This window comes from Centroberyx gerrardi, chromosome 4 (genome assembly GCF_048128805.1).
Source record: "Centroberyx gerrardi isolate f3 chromosome 4, fCenGer3.hap1.cur.20231027, whole genome shotgun sequence".
Classification (NCBI taxonomy): Eukaryota; Metazoa; Chordata; class Actinopteri; order Beryciformes; family Berycidae; genus Centroberyx; species Centroberyx gerrardi.
Window position 1 is genome coordinate 8,049,285 of NC_136000.1, and position 24,548 is coordinate 8,073,832.

The 24,548-nt window shown below is 42.6% G+C and overlaps 1 protein-coding gene across 3 annotated transcripts; it reads right to left on the reverse strand.

The window, feature by feature from the left end:
• Window positions 1-4,078: 4,078 nt before the first annotated feature.
• Window positions 4,079-22,392, reverse strand: sin3aa (SIN3 transcription regulator family member Aa). Of its 3 annotated transcripts, none has more exons than XM_071922299.2 (21): window positions 22,262-22,392; window positions 20,241-20,460; window positions 19,701-19,883; window positions 19,136-19,242; window positions 18,277-18,571; window positions 17,577-17,825; window positions 16,976-17,128; window positions 16,227-16,382; window positions 15,986-16,072; window positions 14,924-15,042; window positions 14,266-14,476; window positions 13,270-13,386; window positions 12,206-12,444; window positions 11,776-11,959; window positions 10,725-11,301; window positions 9,448-9,617; window positions 7,775-7,948; window positions 6,721-6,813; window positions 5,885-5,979; window positions 5,274-5,466; window positions 4,079-4,331 (listed from the first exon to the last, which is right to left on the reverse strand). In XM_071922299.2, exons 2-21 carry the CDS (start codon window positions 20,427-20,429, stop codon window positions 4,101-4,103), a joined length of 3,822 nt encoding a protein of 1,273 aa, XP_071778400.1. In that variant the 5' UTR covers window positions 20,430-20,460; window positions 22,262-22,392; the 3' UTR covers window positions 4,079-4,100. The 3 variants fall into 3 exon arrangements, with proteins under 3 accessions (XP_071778400.1, XP_071778399.1, XP_078139103.1); XM_071922298.2 differs by having other exon boundaries at window positions 15,986-16,075; XM_078282977.1 differs by lacking the exon at window positions 5,885-5,979 and having other exon boundaries at window positions 4,199-4,331; window positions 15,986-16,075.
• Between the last annotated feature and the right edge of the window lie 2,156 nt (window positions 22,393-24,548).

Genomic DNA, 24,548 nt, shown 5'->3' on the forward strand with positions numbered 1-24,548 from the left:
TCAGAAGTTGCGGAAGCACCGCCATTAGGAAGCTGAAAGCTGTTGAAAGTTAGGGAGCGTGCACTCCAAGGACTAATCACGCAGAAGAGCTTTGGGAAAAAAGCCCTCCAGTCTCCCCCCCCCCCCCAGCCTGTGTTTCTTTTGAGCGACACTCATTACCTCTGCCGGTGGGAGGCACGGTGGTTCTGCTGGCTTGCGTCGGTCTGGCTCCTCGTCAGGGCCTCGGCTGAGCTAAGTGGGTCGGGTTGGGAGGGTAAGTGGGTTTGGGGGGGGGGGTTGAGTGTGGGAGCTGGTGGGTCTCTCACCTGTCTACCCTCATTGTGTGTGTGGTAACGGCGGACCACCCGTGGAGCCTGGTGGAGCCCGGCCAGTCCCCCGGCCAGTCCCCCGGCCAGTCCCCCAGCCACCCCTCCTCCTCCCACTTCAGATCGGCGTCTCGCACAAAGCTGCCAAGAAGTGACGCACGCTCTGCCTCAGCGGTCACAGATGAACTCCCCTCGGTCTCATCTCTCACTTCACTGCTGACCCGGGTCAAACTCTATTTGCAGATAATTCTTAGTGTTTGTTTTAACCTGCTTGGAGTACCAGGAGGGTGCGGTTTGCCACATAGGACAATACAATGAGAACCAAAATTTTGATCATTTGAAAGTCAGTTCTGCGATTGACATCTTACAAGTTCAAGTTTGTTTATTTATGTAGCCCTTTATCACAAGCATGTCTCAGAGGACTTTACGGAGAATGAGACACAATCTTAATTCTCCTGATGTGGTAAACTCCACCCATCTGGTGCTCTAAGTAGGTTAAAACAAACTCTAAGAATTATTTGCAGATACTATTTGACTGATATCTGATTAACTGACCTGTAAGAAGAAATGAGCGCGGTGCATAAAGATGGCGGCCACGTTGGTTGACATCATGTGGTTCCAAATTCACATCCCACAGTGCAACACAGCCTGTTTCCTAACTGGCAAGAGCAGATGTTTATGTTCAATGCTTTGCACTGTTAGGTGATTATAGAAAGAAAATCCAATGGGGAACCACTGAAGGGATAGTTCCTTTTCATTTTTAAGGCTCATATCTCTATAGAGCTACGGTGACCTGGTGACACGTTGTCAGCACCACTTTATGTCATTTTGAAAACCTAACAACTATACTTATATCTACAAACTTGCAGAAGTAAATACAGGTGTCATTATTTCACTGAGTCTAAGATTCAGTAATTTTGCCTGTTAGCACTTATTGATCTCGAGATCTTGGGTAGAAAAGCCTGAATGCCAGTGATAACAGATCCCAGGACAACTACTGTTTGAAGTTTACTGCTCCTGAACATCTGTGTGCGCTGAAAAGTGAAAATGTTCCAGAAAACTGAAACATGGCAGGGAAGAAACCAGAGAACTTTTGTCATAACAAGGTTATAATTGCCAGTAAACGGTTTAAATTTCTCATCTATAGGTTTACCAAATCAGTAAAAAGATGACCTATATTAAGACCATTAGGTGTGATGAAATCAAAAACTTTAGTGCTTTATAACAAATGTTTTAGGGGGCATATGATTCATGCAAGTAAAATATCAACAATATGGGATATGTAGTGTGAGGAGATCTGTGATGTGGACAGTAAGAGGACTCCCTCTGCAGGATTATAAGGGAATAGATCATTTTTGATAGATGTGAACACATAACACAACCACCTTCCTAATATTGTGCTGCACTCACTTTTACACGTTTAAAAATGCTTCTTTAATCCTTCTCACGACAGCAGAGGATTTAAATAATGAAACGAATACAGGATCACATCGCTTTCAGCTTTTGCCGTTTCACAGAACTACAGCGCTATTCCTAATATTTTGCACAATTAGAACAAAAGACAGTGTGTAAGGCATTAAGAATATACATGTGTAGATGCGGTTAGAAGTTTGCCTAACAAATAACTTGATCTGTAACTGAGTAGTGTTGGGAAACTGTTAATTGCCATAGACTCCAATGAAGCTGATTAAATGAATAACTCCATGGGTGCTGATCAATAAATTCTAGCTGCAATCACTCTGCATGCTGCTGCTACTGTTGACACTGGATGCACACTGATACTAATGAATCTAGTCTTGTAATTGCTCGTCTCAAGCTGTTTTGCACTGTGTGACGCCTGTTTATTTCTTGCGATACTGTCAGTAAGTACAATTTAAAAACTGCATCTCTGCAGCAGTCGCACCAAGAGAAATCTGTGTACATTTTTTATATTGAATAAGAGTGACTGATTATTGGACACGGGGAAGTTCTCCTTTAGCATTCCTGCCGATCCAAAGTGACGGGAAGCAACAGAGGAAAGGGAAAAAAAAAAAAAACACAACAACTACACAAAAGGGTATGTAGGCTACAAATGTCATTTTTATTATTACTTTAAATAATGTCTAAATAAAGGGACTAAAGACATGCTCGTGTGACTTTTTCCATTATCAAAAATATGGCGTTGGGTGATTTTTTTGTCAGCAGAAATCTATCCAGGGGGGGAGGAGCGTGCATCACAAGGTGAGACTGTGGTGAGTACGTTCGTCTGAAGACTGAACTGAGAACTGAGCCGGAGCCCCAGTCCCACCATCCCACGGACGGTGTTGGTTGGAGTATGTCAAAGGGGCAGTGATTATATCAACTCATGTACCAACCAAATGTCACATTCAAAAAAAAAAACAAAAAAAAAAAGAAATATCAACAGTTATTTTTCATATATAAAAACTGAAAGACCTGGATACATTTCTACTTTTCAACATGTTTTTACTACAGAAATTAAAAAGAAAGACAAAAAGGAACACACAAAGGGGGGAAAAAACAGCTATTTTTATAATCAACTCCCTTTGGTAAAAACTGTAATAAATGGTCTTGCGTTTTGTCTTTTTCATATACATACTAACTTTAGCCATTCATCACTAAAGTCCACAGTAAGCTTGGAAAGTATTACTAGCACAACAACACAGATCTGTCATAAAAAGTCTGAGACTATGTACAGTGTATTTACAATGTGAGCGGCATGTGGACAGTCCACCCAGAATGAGACGTGTGTGTTTGACTGTGTGTGTGTGTACAAGCTGGTGTATTGGCGTAGGGCATTGCCAGCAACTTTTTTAAAAAGGTTGAATACCAGGGCGGCGAGGATCATTTGTGTTAATAGAACTATATATAATATATATACACAACACATACACTGGAATACATGTCAGTATCTGACATTCACGAGCTATACAATTTTACAGTCTGAGACCAAACAGTGTTGTGAGGCTAATCTATTTTTTGTCCTTTTTTTTTTTTTTTTTTTTTACATAAGATGCAACAGTGCTTTTCACTCTTAACCCGACAATACTGTTTGGGGCTCAGGCACAGTTTCTAATAATGCTGCCGTTTGTTTTGGAAAAGGAAATGTAACCCTCTTTCCGTCTAGTGATAGGTACATAATTGTGATTTGGCCTTAACGCAGGAATGTCTGAACCAGATCTCTCCAACGCCAGTCTTTGTTGAGCTCCCCCAAACCTTCAACATGGGGAAAAAAACCCATCTGAAACGACATTTTCCTCTTCCTAAATAAGTGCACTTGTCCACCAAACTGTTTTCCATGGATACTGCAGTGATCGGAAAAAATTCCTGTACGTAATGGGGCTCTTATTCTGACGGCTGCAGATAAGACTGTCGGTCAATAAACTAAACCAAAGCTCAGCTGTGATCGAGTACAAAAACCACCACTGAGGCCTATTGTTCACGTCTCTAAAGCCCTTTCTTAAAGGCTGAGGGAAGTTTGTTTGCGATGTGGCTCGGAGTGCTGGTAAGAGCTCAGGTCTGTGACTGGGACATCATGACGATTCCTAAGTTTTGGCACCAAAGGCCCTGCAAAAAAGATGGGCCCAGCTAAAAACGCTGGTAAAATCAGTAATCCTGCCGCCCCGGGTACAACCAACACAGTAGCTAGCTTAGTTGTGCTCCCATGTCGGCCTTAAAAACATATTGAGAAACCCTCGTCCCTACCTCTACCCCCCCCGACTCCTGACCTGTTTGACCTTAGACCCCCCCCCCCCCCCCCCCCAAAAGTCCTCCGTTTCTCCTCCTGGCTCCGGTCGGCTACGGCGCCTTGCTGGACGGGCCGTATTTGACGCGGTACTTGTTGATGTTCATGAAGTGAAGGACCTCCGGCTGGCGGCTGGTGGTGCAGGGTAACAGGCCGTCACGCCCCTCGCCCATCAGCCACTTGCTGGTCTCGGCGGCCATGTCGCGAGTGACGTTCTCCTTCACCCACGCCTCCACCCAGGCCTGGAAGCGATTGTGTAGCCGCGTGCTCACCCGCTCATGTGACTGGGGAAAGAAGAGGGAGGGGGAGGGGACATCATGGTTATCGTCACTGCGGTTCTGTAAAGCTCGATGGGAGAGAATGGCATGAAAACGGCCATGGTTAGGGGCTTGACTCCCCACTGTACATTAAAGTGCTTTGGATAAAAGAATCCACATCCAACGGCTTATGTTATACCACTGCAACAAGTGCAGGTTTGAATTATACACCCAATATTTAATTATGGTGTGCACTGTTGAACCACTGTTATTCCAGTACTGGTTTTGTTTACATTTTGATGTATTGAGTTAAGGATTTTCTTTACCAATCTCAATTTGATTGGGTTTTACATGTATTTGTTGGTTGTAACATTATGTTGCATATGTTTGTAATTGAGAAAAGCAGAGCTGTATTTTGAGTTATGTTGGGTTATGAAAGTTGCACAAGGCTTATTCTCCATGTACAATTTAATCTCTTCAAGAATCTGTGTGAAACCTAAATGTTTTACAGCCAAATAAGTTGTGGACTGTGGATTTTAATAGAGGGACCAACCAAAAAAGACAGTGGCATGCTCATCTTCTTCCATACTCCTCTAGTCTACACTGAGTGAACAAACTATTAGGACGATGATCAGGTGAATCCAGGTGAAAGCTGTGATTGGTTATTGATTTCACCTGTTAAATCCACTTCAGTCATGAGGGGGAAAACCACGGAAGAGACAGGTTAAGGAGTTTAAGACTTTTAAGCTACGAGATAATCAAACTATTTGTATGTGTTTCTGATATATTTTACACTCAGTAGGCCTTCACCTTCAATTTCAGTCAACTCCACGGAAATGTATTCATAGAGAAACATAGTTGGAATACCAGATGAGTAAATTATGTGAGGACTACCAGATGAGTAAATTATGTGAGGACTAACAAAGTGCAGTTCTAGGTAACAGCTGGGTAAGAAGATCCGGTGAGTACCTGGTGAGCTCGCAGCAGGGCAGTGCGTCGGTACATGTAGTCCTCCGACTTGAAAACGTAGACCATCTTGTAAGAGTTGAGCTTGAACATGCACTCCATCTTCTCCTTCTCCAGGGATTTCTTCCCGCCCTCGCAGGCCTCCTTGTCCAGCTGCTCCCGGCCCTTCTGGTACTTCCGGATCCGCCTCAGGTTCCTGGTTACAAGCGGGGAGGGATGTGTGTGTGATGAAGGCGGCTAATGGAATCCATTAAGAACGTTTCAGAACAAGATCGATTAGGCCTAATTTAATCAAGGGATTCATAATCGACTTTTAAATCTGACTTTTAGAGGGAAAGCTCCTTTAAACGAGGGACTGTAGTGCTGTGCACAAGTTATATGTTGGAGAGAATCTTACATTACATAAAAAAAAAAAGCAAAACCTAACCATCAGTATCGCATTTTCCACCCCCAATTTTTCTCTATGTGCTGAAAAAACAAACATAAAAGCTGCGTCCATATGTATCACAATTCACATATCATTTGCAATGTTCAACAAAAGGAATCGCAATATGATTTCTTTGGCAAGATCATGCTGCCCTACTCCAAGGTCAGGAAAAATAACAACAATTCACCTGGGGAGAAACACTGGCTTCTGAGCGAGGTGCTCCCGCAGCTCAGGAGAGGTGGAATCTGAGTTTAAGTAGCGTCCAACATAATCGGACCAACGCTGAAAATACAAAACAAGTCCTCTTAAGACACAGGCCAGGAATATAAACACTACTGGTGCACTAACATTACCAAAAGGGTTGGCAACGGATCGTAATTAGTATTTCCCCTACATCTGTGGCCCCCTCCTGCTAGAAAAGTGGGCGCTCCAATTAGAAAAATGTAAAAACAAAGAAAACATTCATCTGCGTTCATGAATTCCTTGATATAAACATGGGGCGATTGCTCAACAGTTACTCCATATTTCACGAAGGGATGTGATGATGACAAATGAACAGGAAAGATAAATCTCCAATTAGAAAATGAATTGTATGTCCAAAAAACTGCAATCCTGACAAAAACTAATAAATCACATATGTGTAATTATGATATAAGCATCCAAATAAGACGTCCAACATCTGCTTTTGAATTTACCCCCATCCCTCACTTCTACCAAACACCAGGGTGGGAAATTAAGAGTAGCCACCAGTCCATTTTGGCTGTGACTGGGAACTTTGTGCACTTTACTAGCCACTTTGACAGGTTACCAGCCGTCATAGAAGTACTCTTCAATTCTAAAAAATCATAATTGGCTGGTAAAAACGGTGAAAACTTTTTGGAAGCCATCTGTCGCTGTGGCTAGTGGATGAAAAAGTTTCTTTCAGAGTCGTCTCCCTCACTGGTCAAACCTCGAAAACAAAGAGCCAGCGGAGCGTGTCGTGAAGTGCGGAGGACGTTCAGGTTGGGTTTGGCAGCCGCTCACCTCTGCTTCCATGGGCTCGTCGGAGTTCTCCTCCTCCGTGTCGAGCAGCTCCACTGTGAGCTGGACCTGGCCTCTGTTCCTCAGGAACATCAGCTGAGAAAGAGAAAGGCAGACGTGGCGATAGAGAGGGGGTACAAGGGGAAAATCACTTCAGTATTTGAGACAGAAAGAAGACCGAAATAAAAAAAAAAGGCGTCCTGTTCCCTCTCTACTGTCCCTGATTCACACTATATGACCCTTAAGTGGGGGATCTACAGGGTTCCTACACATTGTTGCTAATCAGATTTCATGACCATTGCATTACTATTCCATGATATTTCAGGCAAAGCTGCTGTTCAAAGCTGCATTAGGCAACTATGCATGTTGGCGGCTCCAAATGGGAGCAAGAGGTAACCGTTTGAAAGATTTGAACTCCGGTACCCTGAAAATCATGTACGATAACGTCAGTAAAGCATGTTTACCATCCCAGCCGGTCTGTGATGCTTTATACCAAAGGAAAACAAAGAGACGAGAGAGGAAAAAGATCTAATGTCTGTGAGTCCGGCTTTCTCTGGACAGATCGCTGCTCACTGCTACTTAGTAGACAGTTTGCATTTCACGTATAAGTTTTGATTCATTGCAATTCCTGTGAATTGCCAGTGTAAATACTGGACGCCAGAATTTCATTTGGCCAAATAGGGCAAGTCTACAGGGTCTCAATTAGTGGGGATGTGACTCTCTTCTCTGTTGCAGCTCAACTTTGTGATTTAGGCCAATAAGACAGGTGTTTTTTTACATAAAAATCTTGCCTACTGCAGATTTAATTTCTTTTTTTTTTTTCACTGAATAGGTGTTCCAGGTCTGGCCGTGGCTAATTACAACCACTACCATTGCTGTAGGCTTGTGTAAAATTTGTAATTTGTAGCATTATTCATTCTCTGAACTTGAACTCATTTCCATATTTCCAAAACTTTTGGGATATGCATCATTTTCCAGGCCTTGAAAACACAATACTCAAATTCCATGACTTTTCCAGGTTTCCCGGTGACTGCTGGAAACTTGTATATTTTTTTACCTTGAAGCAGTTCTCGTCGGACATGAGCTGCTCAGCTTTCCGCTGGTAGACGCCCTCCGCGGAGCTCCTGGACGGCTGGGTGGAGATGGTTCCTCCGGTGGCGGTGTTAGCGCTCTCTGCCAGGTAGAGGTCTGTCACCTGGACGCAGATCTCATCACTCACCATGTGCTGGAGCTGGGTGGAGAGACGGATGGTGTTTGAGTGTTTCTTTTTTTTTTTTTTAATCGATATTTTTATTGTTTTATAAATTCATTCAATCATTCAAACAACATCAATAATTTTACATTTTGTTACTTCAACACCCCAATATATTTTTAAAAAAAAAAGTTAAAAAGGGGCCAATATTAATGATAATTAATTAATGAGAAGTCATATGAAATCTAACTTTATGGCATGTACCCTAAAATGTAAAAGTAGTGTTGATAATACTGAAGAGAACTGTTTGATGGCAATGTGGGAATTCTATACAAGGGTCAGAGCGATATATCGATTTGCCAATATTTGTTATTTGTTTAATATTTATTGGATATCGGCCAGTCAGTGTCGTCTACAACGAATATGAAGAAGGTTATTCTGTGACCATAGCTAAATAAAAACAGTCTGTAAAACGGGCAATGAAATTTTATTTTCTTTGCACATTTTATTTATTCATGTAATTGTTTAACCATGTTTTTGCAAGCAAGTTCTTCATTTAAAAGGTCTAATGCATCCCAGACTTTCCCTACCACCGATTAGATGAGGTGGGTCGCCCTGCCAGCCCTAAAAGAATTTCATTATGCGAGAGTTTTAGTGTCCCAAGGCCTAAATGCGGTTTCAAAGGCTTTCGCACCCAGCCAAGAATAAAATTTTGGAGGAAACACTGAATACTTGTATTTTTTGGCATGAAAATTGTTAAATTTAAAAATACTGAAGAGTGACACAATATACTGGCTACTCGCAGCTTCAATACAAAAATCGGCATCATTCAAAAACCCATATCAGTCGAACCCAATTCTATACGCAACTAAAGTCAATACACCCGTATACGTCCTAAAACCTTTTGGAGACACTCATCATCACAGAGGCTTGTGTGGCTTTCTATCACGCTCATTCAAATTGTTAAAATCACATTTTTTAATTTGCAGATGCCAGACATAATAGAAAAAAACACTAATTCTGCTGCTGTGATTGCATTGGACAGCTATTACTTTTAATTTAAAATTAATTTAATTATTTTAATTTTAAGTGATGGTTAAAACATTATAATTAGAGTATGGAGGACGTGTCCCGCTGTGATGAGTGTCTCCATTTTTTGTCTACTTTTCAAATGCGTTTTCGTTGCATGTTCCCACATCTGCAGTTAAAGGGACAATTCACCAGAACAAACCCAATATACAGTATATATCTTGCAGTATCTCCCACACAAAAACTGCAAACCCCAAATACCCCAAATACCGTCCACAGAGACTCATGTCACGCAGCAGACGATGACCTCTTGTTGAGTAAATGAAAGCACCACAAAATAATGTGAAGGAATAAAAACCATGGCCAAAAGCCCCAGGGGTTTTATGTGAATTCAAATCAAAACAAGCATTACAGCCAAATATCAAATGAACCCGACACCATAGCAAGACTATTCAAGGGGCAATCATTCACATGCAAGGTCAGGACAGAGGGAATAAATGGACGCTTACCTGCCGGACGATGCTTTGGATGAGCTTGTCCATGGTGAAGGCGGTGTAGGCGTGGATGGTGAACATTTCCCTCAGGGAATCCTCGTACTGGGACGCCTCCATGTTCCCATCCAGCAGATTCCGCACCATCTCCAAGAAGGCCGAGTAATAATCTTCTACCTCGATGTCCACTGCAGACGAGAAACATCAAAAATCAAATGGATCAGTGGATCAATGTATGAGAAAAAACAATTGGCTGCATTTAAAACCAACTACCTTTGGGAAGCAGTGTTCATTTTGGCAGCAATTTTTAATTTTCCTAATAGTTTCAGTGGTTTCCCTTGTTCTATATAGCCTAAGTTTTAGTACATTTTAATCATTAAATCCACTCTGTTTTTGTTCAGTTCTTTATCAGTAAAATCTCTGCGTTTTCCAGTCAGTTTCTGTAAAACTATTGTTCCCTTTCCCTCTTGTGATGTCGGTTGGCGGCAATAAGCCTACAAAAACTTTCTAAACAACAAGGAAGAATGTGCTCTATGTGTGGGAAAGATGGAGATGGAGATGGTTAGAGGCAGAGAATATCCATTGTTGCTCTCTCCATGAAAGGAAAAACAAAAACACAATGTAAGACAACAGCTTCGTCAAACTGAATGTCCATTAGTGTTCTGTAATGAAATTTAATTTTGGCACATTTTCCTTTATCTGAAAATATTTTTTCTAGTAATTTATATTTGTAGCCCTCTGTGTCTAGTTTTCATTAAGTCTCAGTTATGTCAAATATGTTTTTGACATTTGTTTTTTGTCATTATTTCTGACATAAAAAGTGAATTCCATTGGTGAACTAACAATATTTAGCTGATTCTGATATTTCTCACATGCCCACTTAACTCCATTCCCTGCATGCATGAGCGTAGAGGCTCTGTTGGTGTTAGTGCTGAAACGATTAGTTGATTAATTGATTGTAATTTTGATAATCGATTAATTGTTTTAGTCATTTACCAAGTAAAAACACCAAACATTTGCTGGTTACAGCTTCACAAATGCTAAGATATGCTTCCTTTTCTCCGTTTCATATCATTATAAAATGAACACTTTGGGATTTTTTGGTTTGGTTTGATTTTCTGCTGGTCAGACTAAGCAAACAATTTTAAGACATCCGGTAACCTGTGATCGGCATTTGTCATAATTTTTGACATTTTATAGATTAAATGATTGATCGATTAATCAAAACACTAACGGATAGATTACTCGAGAAATGAAAATAATTATTAGTTGCAGCCCTAATCGGTGTTACTCACTGGGCTCCTTGAGTCTCAGCTGGATGGCCGGGTTGTCGTTCTTGTCCCTCTTGAGTCCCAGGACTTCCCGCTCCCAGTCTCGTTCCCTGACCTCCTCCTCGATCTGCCGCTCCGCCTGTCCGTAGAGCCGCAGCAGGCGCGAGCACAGCGTCTGGTGCAGGCGCAGGAAGATGTACCAGTTGTTGTTGACGTAGAAGAGGTTGTAGGCGTCGTCGCAGCCGCGCAGCTTCTGTGCCGCCGTGCCGCCGAACAGCAGCTTGGACTTGGAGGGGCTTCCGCCGCCGGGGACGCCGTTGTGCTTTTTGGAGGCCCCTTCCTCGAGATCCATCTCCTCTTCCTCCTCCTCCTCCTCCACGTCGGAGAGCTCGCCGCGCTGGGCGAACAGCATGTCGGGGATGAAATGGTAGATGATCTGCTTGATCTTGTACTTGTCCTCCTTCTGGATGCTGGTCTGCCGCTTGACGTGGTGGATGATGAGCGCCGCCGCGTCCTCCAGGATCTGGCTGTCCTCGTAGGTCAGCGTGAGGTGGGGGCCCGCGGGTGGGGTGGCGTTCTCTTCGGACGCCTGCTCCTGGCGCTGCACAGCAACAACAACACAGGTCAACTCTTCAACAACAGCAGTTTGCATACACACGACTATAATATGAGACGCAAATAGATTTCGGAAAATTTGAAAATACAAAGTTGAAGCGTTTTTAGTGTTGCAAGTGCACGCGCTTTCCCACTTTTGTGCGATGCCTGCCTTGACCTGGGGCTTTATTCCCATCTATTCCTATTTTGTTTACAGTTTCCTAAAGCAGTTCTTATTTGGATACTTTATCATGATAAACACTTGAATTCATACCATAGCAAAACACTCAAGTATTGTATTGTATAGTATTGTAAATTATGGTTTTATTTACCATTTTCTCAGTGTAATCTCTTTCTCTAATGTCCCACCACCCATGGAGAAATATTGGAGTAACAGCGCAGAAACATTTGAATTCAACAAAAGAAACATCACATCAAAACCGGGCGGCAACCCGCCGAGAAGAACAGAAGGAAAACTTACTTCGTCGTAGATGCTCTCGATTTCATTCAGCAGGGTCTTGGATCGAAGCACTTTGGTGTCATTCTGTTTGAAGTTGATGCCTTGATGGTCAAGAGATTTGAGGTAATACTTCTCGTTCTGCTCCCTCCAGATCTTGTTGAAGCCTCGCTGGGCTTCCCGCCACTCTTCCTCCTTGATCTTTAACCTGACAAGAAGAGAAGGCGTGGTTTTGGTTTAAATTAAACTAATGCACACAGCCAAATCTCTAATGTGGGATGGGATTAATGACACTGAAATTTAGTGAATTTAAAAAGTTAATAAAAATATGACAATCCAAAAAATAAGCCCCGCTTTACTTAAAAAGGAATTAACTTGATCACCAAAAATGAGGTATAACAGATAAATTAAACTGGTATTCGACTTGGTTTTAGCGCCCCGGGTCGACACCTACCTCTTCAACACGATGGGGACAGAAACGGCAGGATTCTTCTTCAGGCCGTCGATGATGTCGGGCGCCTTGTCGCCGTATATCCTCTGGATGGCTTTGCGGTGCACCACCTCCGAGGAGCCGCCCAGGGTGTTGTCCAGGCGGAACTTGGCCTGCTCCTCGGCGGACATGCGCGACAACTTCCGCTGCACCGTCTCCAGGACGCGGATGGCAGCCAGATTGGTCTCCAGCACCACATCCAGCTACGGGGCATTGAAACACAGCCGTTTTTTATTACCCTTTTTCTGTCCGGGAATGCATTCTACTGTTCAACAACTCCTTTGCTTTTCTACAGTTCGCTGCCTAGTATAACCTTGATCTTCTTCTGTGGACCACTGAGCAATTTCACTGGAGCAATTAGGGGTCAGGCACTCAGGGTCACTTTAACAATAGTTGTTGAAGGAGGCAAGTGCATTACTCATTCACTTCTCATTCACTTCCCCTGCACAGTAGAGCTGAACAATTAATCGAAACAAAATTGAATTGTAATCTTTGGTCCTTGAATCAAGTACAATATTGGTGAAAACCTTTTATCATACTCAAACTCAGTAAATCCTGCAAACTGACATACATTTTTTTTTTTTTAACAAAATCACTTTTCTTTAAACAATCTTAAAGTTCTAAAAATTTTATGACAAGAAAAACTTGTGATGGTGTGAATCGCAGTTTAAATCGCAATTGCAATATTCTGTCAAATAACTGTAATTAGATTTTTTTGTCAATATCTTTCAGCCCTACTACCCAGATATGGTGCAGCTGGTTTGGGGATTCAAATACGACGTTCTAGCCACAAACCTGCGTCTCTAATCTTTAGGCCGCCACACCCCCAAATCCCTGATCAGGGATGCGATCGGGACAAGACTAAATAGAAATAATTCCTGCAAAAATCAGGAAATGTGAACGTCTGCTGGACTGGAGTTAGTTAAGTTAACCAAGAACTGCTTCTCATTTGCAGCAGCAGCCGGAGGCATCAACCTCGCGATGACATCATCAGCGCTAAGTTGTGAGTCTCGAATGTGGCCGCTCACCTCAAAGCGTTCGTCCTCACATCTGTAGATGTGCTCCTCATACTGAGTCTTCTTGGAGCTGACAAAGGTGGAGTCTTCAGACCAGGAGGGGAAGGAGACCCAGGTGTCATTCAAGACCTGGAGGAACACACATCAAATCAGACCTTTTCCTTCATGCAAAGCACACTGTGTCATGTTTGAGCTCTATACTCTTATTTATAAAGTCACATCAAACAACGACAATGAGGATCAAGTGTAGACTGTCAGCTTTAATTTAAGGTTGTTTTTTTTTTTTTTTTAATAAAAACCAGCCGTTAAAAGAGCTACAGCACTTATTTTCCAAAAGTATTAGAAATTAGTTACTAGAAATTTTCAAATGCATTTCATGCTGTTGCTGTCCAGATACTAGAGAGTTCAATTTATTACTAACATACCATATTGCGTATTCTCAAGGCTCAATTTCAGTTAGTACTCAACTTTAATTAGTCAATTAGTTTTGGCTCTCGATTTGCTCCTCTACCTTCCAGCTACATTATTCAGCTTTGTAGAAACTAACCACTTATGCTTATATTTAAGTATTTGCGCCAGGTGTATAAACAGTGATCACGTCATAAGGGCTGTTTGATGTTGTGCTTTGGGTTTCTGCACATTTCTGCGAACGAAATTCCATGACCTTCTCCATAATTATTCCACAACTTATAAGGCAATATTTGCCAGCGTCTATGCTTAAATGTTACATGTTTTTTGTTGAATAGCCGATTTGAATGTCTTCTTTTGACCAGCCAGCGCAATCAATTGGGATTTCTGTAATTAGGAAATTTGTCATAGCAGTTATTGTTCCTTCAAATGCAGCCAAGCTTTAAAATAAACATTTTAAAGATTACGCACAAAAAGATGATGCACTTTATGACACTTCCCAAACTTTTGGATGTGTACCGTAACTTCTCCAGTGTTTTGGAAAACACACTTCAGTGACTTTTTCCGTACTTTCCGTGACTGTAGGATTGCCCCTCTCACCTCTTTGCAGAGCGGAGTTCTGCCGGTGCACTTGGGCTGCTGGTAGCTCTTGGGTAGCGCTCTGTAGCTGGAGCCCAGCCTCTTACAGGACGCATAATCAATCTCCATGGCGATGCCCTCGGTGGCCCGTTCCTTGGGGTACGCCTCGATGTGGGACATCTCTCGATACCCCAGGAAGTTTTTGAACCAGTTGAACAGCTCGGGGAATTTTCTGTAGGGCGGAATTAAGTAGAAAAAACATCTCTGTGATATACACTACCAGTCAAAAGTTTGGACACAGCCGATTGAATGTACTATGTTTTCTATTATCTTATTGCCATTTTGATCTAACGGCTTATGCTTAAATGTTTGAAAATAATTATTTTAGACAAATATAAATAGTGAAGTCGATGCCTATGTATGATTTCCATCAAGGCAAAGGGCGGCTACTTTAAAGAATCTAAAATATAAGATAGTTTTGATTTGTTTAACACTTTTTTGGTCACTGCATAATTCCATTTGTGTTATTTCGCAGTTTTAATGTCTTTACTATTATTCTAAAATGTGAAAAATAGTAAAAATAGAGAAAAATGCGTGTTTCCAAACTTTTGACTGGTACTGTGTATACTATGAGAAAGTCACCAGTCTCGTGTGCCGGGTAACACGGCTGAACACTCACCCCAAAAACGGCAGCACCAGCTGCACCAGCTCGGCCCTGGAGATCACCTCCTGGTTAAAGATGACCAGGCACCGCAGGAAGTTGTCATAGGCCTCTGCACTCCGCAAGGCCTTCCGCACCTATGTTGGCAAATACATTTAAAACAGTTAGCTGTATATGTACCAATCTGAAGGTACATATTAAGCAAAATAACTACGACTCTTACATGCCCCAGTATTTCAGTACACCAAAAGTGTTTAAAGTGATTATGATTATATTCAGTAAAGTAGTATTTTTTTCATATGCATTTCAAAGGGATTCATATTTCATAAAACAACGCCTTATTGCCTAATGGGCACTTTGAAAGTACACCCTACAACTCAGCAGTCTTATGTAAATGTGCTTTTTCAAGAGATGTTTTTGAAAGTCCTTTAGGGCCGTTTTTTAAATCTCTTCTGCATAATTTGGTCATTTGTTTCCCTGCATTCTGCGTTAATAGCGTTCCATTTTATCACAGTGTTTTTGCAAGGGGAAATCCACACACATCTAAAAATAGTTTGTGCAGGTGCGCCAGAGAAAAGCAGTAGACTCGACAATGAAAAATACTCCAAAAAAACTGCTACTTGCAATGCAACACCTTTTTTTTTTTAATGAAAATATTTAAAACTGGACCCTCGTCAGAGATTAGTCTGACGATGGTCCAGTTGAAACTGAAACAGAATTTTAAAAAAAAAAGGTGTTGCACTGCAAGTAGCAGAGTGCGGTAGGTTTTTGAATGACTGTGTTTTTATCATTTTGCAGATAAACTAAATGAACCTGCCTGTCAAAAAGTGGGGTCAATGTTTAGGCATCATATTAACTCAATTAGGCAGAACACACACTTGGGACATGCAACAGACTGAGTTTGAATTTTGGGTTGTTGCTCTTTACTACCTTTCCTGTCCCTATTTCTACTGTCAACTGTACAGAAAACAAGGAAAGCTGAACCAAAACCAAAAACTGAACCAAAGTGAGTTGCCAATCTTAAAAAGGGCATGTGTGCCGAGATAAAAAAACAAAAACAACAGCATACTAAAAACTCACCTTCTCAAAGAACAGAGATTCGGTTCCGACTCCATGCTTGCTAGCTTCTGCCACAGAGGAATCTTTCAAATTCAGTAACTTGGGCTTCTTCTGTAGCATCACCAAAACGGTAACAGGGAGATATAGGTACAGTAATTACAAAACAGCGTACCAATGGCAGACATGAAACTAACTGGCATGAAATTAACTGGAAACAGGAGCTGATTACAGGAGCAGCGTTAAGCAGAGAAAGCCTGTGTACCTTGACGGGGGGTGTGGTCCCTGCGGCCGGGTGCCGGCGGATCTGGCAGCCGTTCTGATTGGGCCTCTGCTTGTTGTTGAGCTGCAGCTTTTTGGCCGTACCGCCGTGGTCGTTCCGTACCGACTCCGCCTTCTCTGCTGTGGTCTTACTTAATAGCTATAGAGAAGACACAATATTGATATAACAGGGGTACATAACTTGTAAGGGATCTATTAACTCATTTTGCAATTTGCTAATTTTCTGTTTCTGTCTCACTGTGTTTTAACTCTTATGTGATTTCTAAAATGTCTACTGTTTTTCTCTCACTCTATATTTTACCTTAATTTGTCTTTTCATCTATTTATTGTACAGCACTTTCAGCTGCATTTTATGTATGTAATTTTTTTATTATTATTATCAGTTTACTATTACAGAACTGTTACAGTGGGTTTTTGAAAACTGGTATTAAAGGTTTACTATTCAGTGTTTTCCTTAAATTAATTCCTGGACTGTTGGAAAACTGCTCCCATTGATAGAAAAATTCATCATCTGTCACTATTGGTAACATAAATCAACTATATAGGGCAATCATAACACAGTTAATCCATATGATAGCATATAGACAAAGTTAATTCTAGGAATTGGGCTGAGAGCAAAACGGAGACACTGAACCAAAATTACTACATTAATATTCTAGTGAAATAACTGCTGTTCCATCGACCCGAGGACAGGGGTAAGATGTACTCAGAATGTATCATGAGTTTGCTCACCACCGAGCTGTTGGCGTCGGGGAGGAACTGGCCGAACTCTGAGAGCAGGTCCTCCTGGTTCTTGAAGAGCCTGGCCACCTGAGCGTACACCTCCTGCTCCGTCAGCGCCGGGGTGTAGTTCCCTCCTGCCTCTTTGGCGTTACGCTGCTCCTTCTGCAGTGGGCGAATACAAGACAACTATCATGTCACTGCCGAATCCTCGAGAGAGAAGTAGGTTACACTTTCCCCCAAAGTTTTAGAATATAAGTGCAGACTTTCTTCTAATTGGAATTCAAACATTTTATTGAAACAACCAACCAGCATTTTGATCCAATACATTTTGTCAGGATAAATGTCAAAAGTCCTCTAAAAAAACTTTTGTGTTTCACAGAGTAAAATTAGGAAATGATAAGATATTCTGTCCTGAACTTTAAAACTACTTTATAATCAACTTGTCGTTATGTGTGAGTCATGAGTGTTTCACTACTGAACAGTGATTATAATGGCTACCTAATTAACCATTAATTAATTAATTAGGTACTGCAAAATTCTGTAAATGACTGTCTTAAATTAAGCTCCACTTTGAAGAGTGGCCTTTAAAGTTTTGGCTGCAGCCGCTGACCTGGTACGTGTGGAGGATTTCCAGGAAGGCTTTGTAGATGTCGGGCTGGCCTTGGAAGCGGTTCTTGATCTTGTTGACGTAGTTGATGGCGTGGTTGAACTCCACCGGCTGGTTGTTCTGCATGGGCGGGCCGGTAGGGGTCCCGCTGAGTGGAGGGTGGAGCTGCAGGGGCGGGGAGCGTGGAGAGGTGTACGCTGGGATGGACGGATTGCTCTGGCTGCTTGGCGTCAAGGCTGGAGACTGCAGCGGCTGCAGAAGATGACAGAAAGGCCGGGAGATTTAAGATTGTGGGGTACTATTTAATGAGCTGTGCCCGAAAAAAAAAATTCACAAATTATCTTAGACAGTTTAGGCTATATTTTTATACGATGAACAAGTTTCTGTGGAGAAAACAAATATTTTCCAAAGACAGAAAGACTCTAGGCTGTGATAAATCAGAATCATTTAATTTGCCAAATACAATAATTGTACAAGGATTTGCACAATTTAGAGTCACTGGCAGAGGCATCAACAGAGGCATCTACAATTTATGCTACAACACAGTACTTAATGACATATTTTGGTCAAGTCAGGAAACCAACTTTTGGCTCTAATGACCTACAAAGTAAACAATATGACCTACATATGAAAACTACTAAACCAAAGTGGTGCGTAGAACAGGCAAAAAAAAGTCAAGTTTCAGTCTGCACTTGGTACTCACCTTGCTCATCTTGGCCGGGGTGGGCTGCGTCAGAAGGGGCGGAGCGCTGGTGGTTGCAGCAGGTGGGAGCTGGGCCGGGTGCTGAGCGGGCGCTCCGGCAATGGGGATGTTCTGGACTGAAATGCCGTGCGGGGTGATGTGGTGGATCTGACCGGGCGTGGTCACGTTGACCAGGTCGTTGGTCTGAACCTCGATCTTGTAGCCCGGGGGCAGGAAGGTGTTGAAGCCCATAATGAGGTCGGGGTGACCTTTGAAGAGCTGTGACACCCTGCTGATGACCCCAGGGGTGTCGATACTGGAAACGGAAAACAGGCACAGTACATTCAAATCCACCGCTGATGTAGATAAGGAATGGGAATCTTGACTAATTTCACTGTCAAAGTTATATCACTAACAAATGTTGAATCTTTAACTCTCGAATGTCTTTTCCAATCATATGTTTCACTGTCTCCACTGTTATCTCCCCTCCAAAAAAAGTCCTATAAACAAACATGCATTTCTGCTCTAGACAATATCTAACAAAAAGAGTTTAAGAATGGATTCCTGTCCAAATGTATATTTAATTTTGGGTCCTCGATACTAAAAAGATAAAAACCTCTGGACCAGTACATTCACAAGTTCTCAGCTGACCAGTCGGTTAATCTTACCAATCCCCCCTTTAGATTACAGGACAGTTGCTTATATTAGTGCTGCATCATGCAAATTAGTGATACCACTGTATTGCAATCCAAGATATAACTGAGAGGAAGAACTCCTAATATGGCAGACCAATCACACTAGAAAACTGGTAGAGCTTGGGCGTGTAACCCAATGCCGGACAGTGTGTTTTTTTGTCAGTCAAATCGAACAGTGTCCTCACCTTTGAGACTTGAACTCTTTCATTATGTCCAGGAAGTCGTTGTAGACTTGAGGCTGGTTGCCAAACTGCAGTTTCACTTGGTCCAAGTAAGACAAAGCATCTTCAACCTTAGGAAGAGAGGAGAAAGGAAATTCAGATTCATCGCTGTTGAATTTAGAGATGTATCCAAAAAAAAGTTGGAAAAAAGTTAGTTCTGTGCCCCAGTTCCTACACATTATTTATAGTAAAAATTCACTACTTATCCATTGTAATCCCATGACGAAAGACATCACTGCCTATGTTCACATGTGTCAAGTTTTGCTGATACCCTATTTTTAATTATCCAGGTCTTGTTTTGGCTAGCTGCAACTAACCAACTTAAATTATCAGAAAATGTATTTGAATTATACTCTTGCTCAGTTAAAAAACAAATTAACAAATTTCCATGAGTTCTCCAAAACTTTTTGACATATTTATTTGAAGTACCTTTTGAGGCCTGGAAAACACTATTTTCAAACTCCATGACTTCTCCAGGTGTTCCAGAGAACGTGAAAATTAAAAGTCAAAATAAAAGTGGCCAACTAACCTTGAGCCTCTGGAACTGCTGCTGGCCCTGCGCTGTGGCTTGGGGAGCCGCCGTATGGCCGTGTCCTGACATCACAGACGGGCCGTGGGACTGGACCGCCGGGCTGTGGTGGTGGGACGCCCCGTGGACGGCTGGGCTAGTAGTGTGCCCATGTCCTCCGCTGTTCTGGGCCACCGTGGGCACCTGGGAAAGTAGAAACGTCTATGAAAATGATGGCAAATGGTGAACACAGGAAGAAGGAAATTTGAGAGCCTGCACTAAGACTAATCTCCTGTCATGAAGCATCAGAATCACTTAAATCACCAAGTACAAATGTACAGGAATTTATTTTGACGACAGTGAGACACACTGACAACTTAGAGAGAGAATAAACAGAGCGTTGGCTCACTGTGGCTGCCGGGCACTACCGACCGAAAGAGTTTAAAACGACAGTCTGAGCTACGAGTGACTTGAATGAATTAAACACTCATACTTGACCTAGTTTTAACTGCAAAACAGTATAAGCTTAGAGCAGATCCACATTGGGGTAGCAGTGTGTACCTGGTATCCCTGGGGGACGGAGTACTGGACGCTGCCTGCTGTGGGCTGCATGTTGTCAGACACGGCCTCATACACAGCCGGGGCCGGAGCCGGGGCCAGGACACGATGCTGGAAAGCCTCCGCGCTGCCAGGGAGGCGCCGCTGCTGGGACGCAAAAACCGTTTCCTGTTCCTCCAGTCGCCGCTTCATTATGAACTCATACTCGTGAGAGCTGAGAGACCTGCGAACAAACAGCATATGGACCCTATTTCACACTGGCAGACTTTTGTCAAGTTATCAGAAACCATTAAATCAGCTTCTTGATTGCATTCAATAATTTGCAGGGGAACATATGGCAATCATTTATGTTTTTTTTATTCAACACTGAATTTATGGATACACGCAGTGCCAGCAAGCCACTTCTGTTGTTTGTCTGAGCAAGAAATATGTTACATAGTTTTGACTGTGCATCAAATAAACAGGTTTTATGTTTTAGTGGCATAAAGAAGCCAGGAAGTGTACAGCAGTCAATTAGTTGGGGCCAAATTATGTTTTTTTACACTAAAGCCAGTGATGTAGTGGTGAATAAAAAGGTGGGTAAACTATGACCACCCACATGTCAGTGATCATCATCAGGCATCAAAATCACCAATAAAAAAAAAAAAAATCAGTGATACTCTCAGAAAAAGCATTAATTTAACTTGCAACAGTTTGATACTACTTATTATTAATTTAATACTATGAATTTATGAACTCTGAATTTGTGAATTAAAGCTTTGTCTCAACATAAAAAGGGGAGTTTACCCTCAACTACATCCCTGACAAAAACCCTCTTGACTTAGGAGGAGTCATTCTAATAGATTTCGATTTATATATGACGATGATGGGTTGCAGGCTGCATAAAGACATACTGCATTTACTGAGATACATATCACTCTTTGGTCAAAAACGTCTCTTATGTTGTCGCCTGTTCAAATAGGTCAATGCTAACGTTATAACTTCTACCAAGAAACGTGACAAATGTTACACATCTAAATTAACATGCACTGAATGTAAAACTTGTGTGCAGTCCCTGTAGCCAATGAAATCTACAGACACTCTACGTCACCGATGCAACAAACAGGTGCTGGAGGAACGTGGGAGTCTGCCATTCACAACTTCCTCAAGCCAGCAACAACTACTGAGGCAGTGAATGAATGATGTTAGTGATGAAAAGCTACCTAACAGGAGAATATAAATGTCGTTTCTTTCAAAGGCCAAATATTTGGCAAAGTAAAGTGACACATCTGCTGTCAAACTGAAGCGACTGTGCAACATTAGCTCTTCCGACCTTTCAAGTACAGTAGAGCTGCATTGAGTCGTCAACTAACGAGTTGTCAAATCCTCTGTTTTAACAGCCATAGCAAAAGGGAGCAGGGCTGCAATCCATACACCAACTCTCTTTGGAATAGTATCGTAATATCCAGGCGAATACAGTTTGAGTTTGCCAGATGGTAACAATCGTTAGCCCTTTCCCCATTCGCTTTACGGCCTAGCAACACAAGCACCGACCTCGAGTTACAACACGACGCTTTCTCCACGCCCGCCATTTAGAGCGTGGCGTAGGAGTGCAGCAAATTACACTCCATTTCTCGCAGGTAAGCACCACCGCTGACTTGCTAGCATGTCGGCTGGTTATCTTGCCTGAAAATATGTCAAAACAATGATTTCGGCTAACTTGCCGAGAAGTTGTTAGTTGGCAGAGGTTGTAGGCTGCCAGTTAGCTGCTAGCTAATGTAAACAACACGAGTCGCCCGACTCCGAGCACCATCTAGGCTAGCAGCGAACCACATGCAGCTAACCATTAGCAATCCGGGTTGCTGTTCCCGATACAAGCTTTATTGAGCAAAAACTGACTATCGGCGTATTAGATCGATTGTATCGGGTCTAGCTACGAGTTGGTGACATGCAAAGGACTGCCGATTACCCATATGGTTTACTCAAAACGTTTGCTAATGTTAGCAGGTTAAGTTAGCCTGCTGAATGAATTCAACTGAACTCACCCCTCTCCTATACAGCGAGCTGAAGTTCGCAGATGATTCTTTGATATTCCGTTATGTGTAGTTGGCTATCAAACTACTGTCTGGAAGAGATGTCAAAGCGAGAGGTATGCGAGAAGCAACTTATGTATGGCTTTTGATTTAAAATAAACAATTCAAGCTCTGGACTGCAAAGTGAAAATCTCCCCGAGAGGAAAACAATCTCCGTTCGGTTAGCTGGATGTGAGAGGCGTGGCTTGTGCACATAGTCCCGCCCTCTGCGGGATACTATTGGTCAGTCCGCCCAGAGGATCCGCAGAGGGGCGGGTCGAGTGATCTGGATTGTGAATTTGGAATGTCACTCAAGGATTTATCGTACAGTTACCTGCACGCCCATTTCAAATGGCATTTGACTTGAAGCGCGACAATGCCAGTGACGAGTTCAACCCGGTTTGCATCCAGTTTATGGAGAAGTGATCAATACTGTGCGAAACGCGCGCGTTCAATATGCACATCGAGAACTTTATTGGAGAAAGACGCTTTTAACTGCCCCGTTTGTTTGTTGGGGTAAAAAATATGCCTGGCCAGCGCGATGTACCCCCACCCCCAACACACACAATGTAGTAGCAACACTAGTAATACTGGGGTAATGGTAATCACTGCTTGTATCGCCTAAATAAGTCGGTCTTTAAATGAAATGAATCTTGCACACATTGGGTGTTTTTGTTCCATTTTAACCTGCAACAAAATAGCTTCTACTACTTCCTGGAGTTTGGTAACACGTGACTATGTAGGAGGGGTTACATATATAAAATGTGCCCTCCTTTGCTCGTGTGTCCCGCCTCTTTCTGTGCATTACAGCCAATCAGCGCGTGTAATTCTTATTACAAAGCCCCAAAAGGTGGAACTTCCAAAATAAACCATCGCCCACGAGAGGCGGAGCTGCAACACCAGCCCGGGATTCCTTCTTCCACCCGAGCCGAGAATTTCACATTCAGCAGCGACCGTCGGCTGCAGCACACACACATACGCACACTTGTATCCCGACTGTTTTTCCCCATATTGCGTGAATCTTTTTCAGCTTGCTTTGCAATGCTAAGCTCCACACCTCGGATCCAGCTACGGCTAAACAAGCAGCTCGCCTTTCTGCAAAACCGATTAAAAAGGGCACGTCGAGCGCACCATAAAAGAGTACACTGGCTCGGCTCGGCTGCTTCACAAGTAGCCAGACATTTTACCAAGTTTCGTGCAAAAAGCATGCAAGGAAACGCAGTGCGGGGCTGTAGAGAGCCACAACACCGGACCAGACCGCGGCTAGGACCGACTAGCCCCTACTCGCGTCGGTCGGTGTGGGTGTTTGCTGGCCCCCGTACTACAAACAAAGGGTTCAGAGCATTAAAACGCATCATCTGGCAATTACGCTTTGCGTGAACATTGCCGGACACGATGAAGTATACGGGCCTAGGCGGCTAACATTGCATCTTTTCTCGGCGGCAAGAGCTGATCCAGTTGCCCTTACTAAACAATGCCAAAGTCAAACGAAACGGGAACTACAGCGTTTATAGAAATATCGGCACGGCTTCACCACACGCCATTCGAGGCGTCCCGAAACGCAGTCGCTAACCCAGTTTTCCTGCAGAAAAAGGACGGCCGCGCTTTACAAATCATATTCTTTGTTTACTTCAATATTCAGAGTAAAATGTCTAACCTGTCTCACCACAACAACTCCCTCCCCCTACCGATCCATTTGCAAACAAGCATTACATGCACACTGCAGGCAAATGTTTCGACTTCTAACACAGCGGGACGCCTCAAAATATCATTTTTACATGCCAGGGAGATTGTTTATTAACCGAAAAAATGACGTCCTGCTGATTTTTTTGCGAGAAACCACGTTATGTTTTGCCTGATTCTCTGCCGTTTCCCCGAACAAACCCCCTTAAATTCATGTAGGGATACAAAAGGCGGGACTGGAAACAAAAGGCTTCCTAAACCGTAACGGACGTCATTTACTAAAAATAGTAGCGATACTGTTTAAAATTGTTTAGTTTAACCAGCTGTTACATACCCAGGAAAAAGACTCCTTACTCCGGATTCGTGTTTGTAACAAAATAGTTGGAGACGCCCCCCTCCGTTGGCATTGGCGCATACTACAATCCACGTCATTTTATTTTAAATATCACCCGCTAAACCAGAGGCAGCATCAGTGGAGGAGCAGTCTCCACCAAATAAAACAGCATCTGCATCGAAAAAGGAACTACCCTCCAAGCCCAAATTCTAGTTAGTCTGATTTACTGTGTTTTGTTTTTTT

What these genes read in the sequence shown, in the direction of transcription:
- sin3aa (XM_071922298.2), bottom strand. Translation starts at nt 20,429, where the DNA reads ATGAAGCGGCGACTGGAGGAACAGGAAACGGTTTTTGCGTCCCAGCAG. An exon ending in GAACTCCGCTCTGCAAAGAG is followed by an intron (nt 13,387 to 14,265) that starts GTGAGAGGGGCA and finishes GTGTTCCTCCAG; the next exon opens with GTCTTGAATGACACCTGGGT. An exon ending in TCCAAAGCATCGTCCGGCAG is followed by an intron (nt 7,949 to 9,447) that starts GTAAGCGTCCAT and finishes CTCTCCACCCAG; the next exon opens with CTCCAGCACATGGTGAGTGA.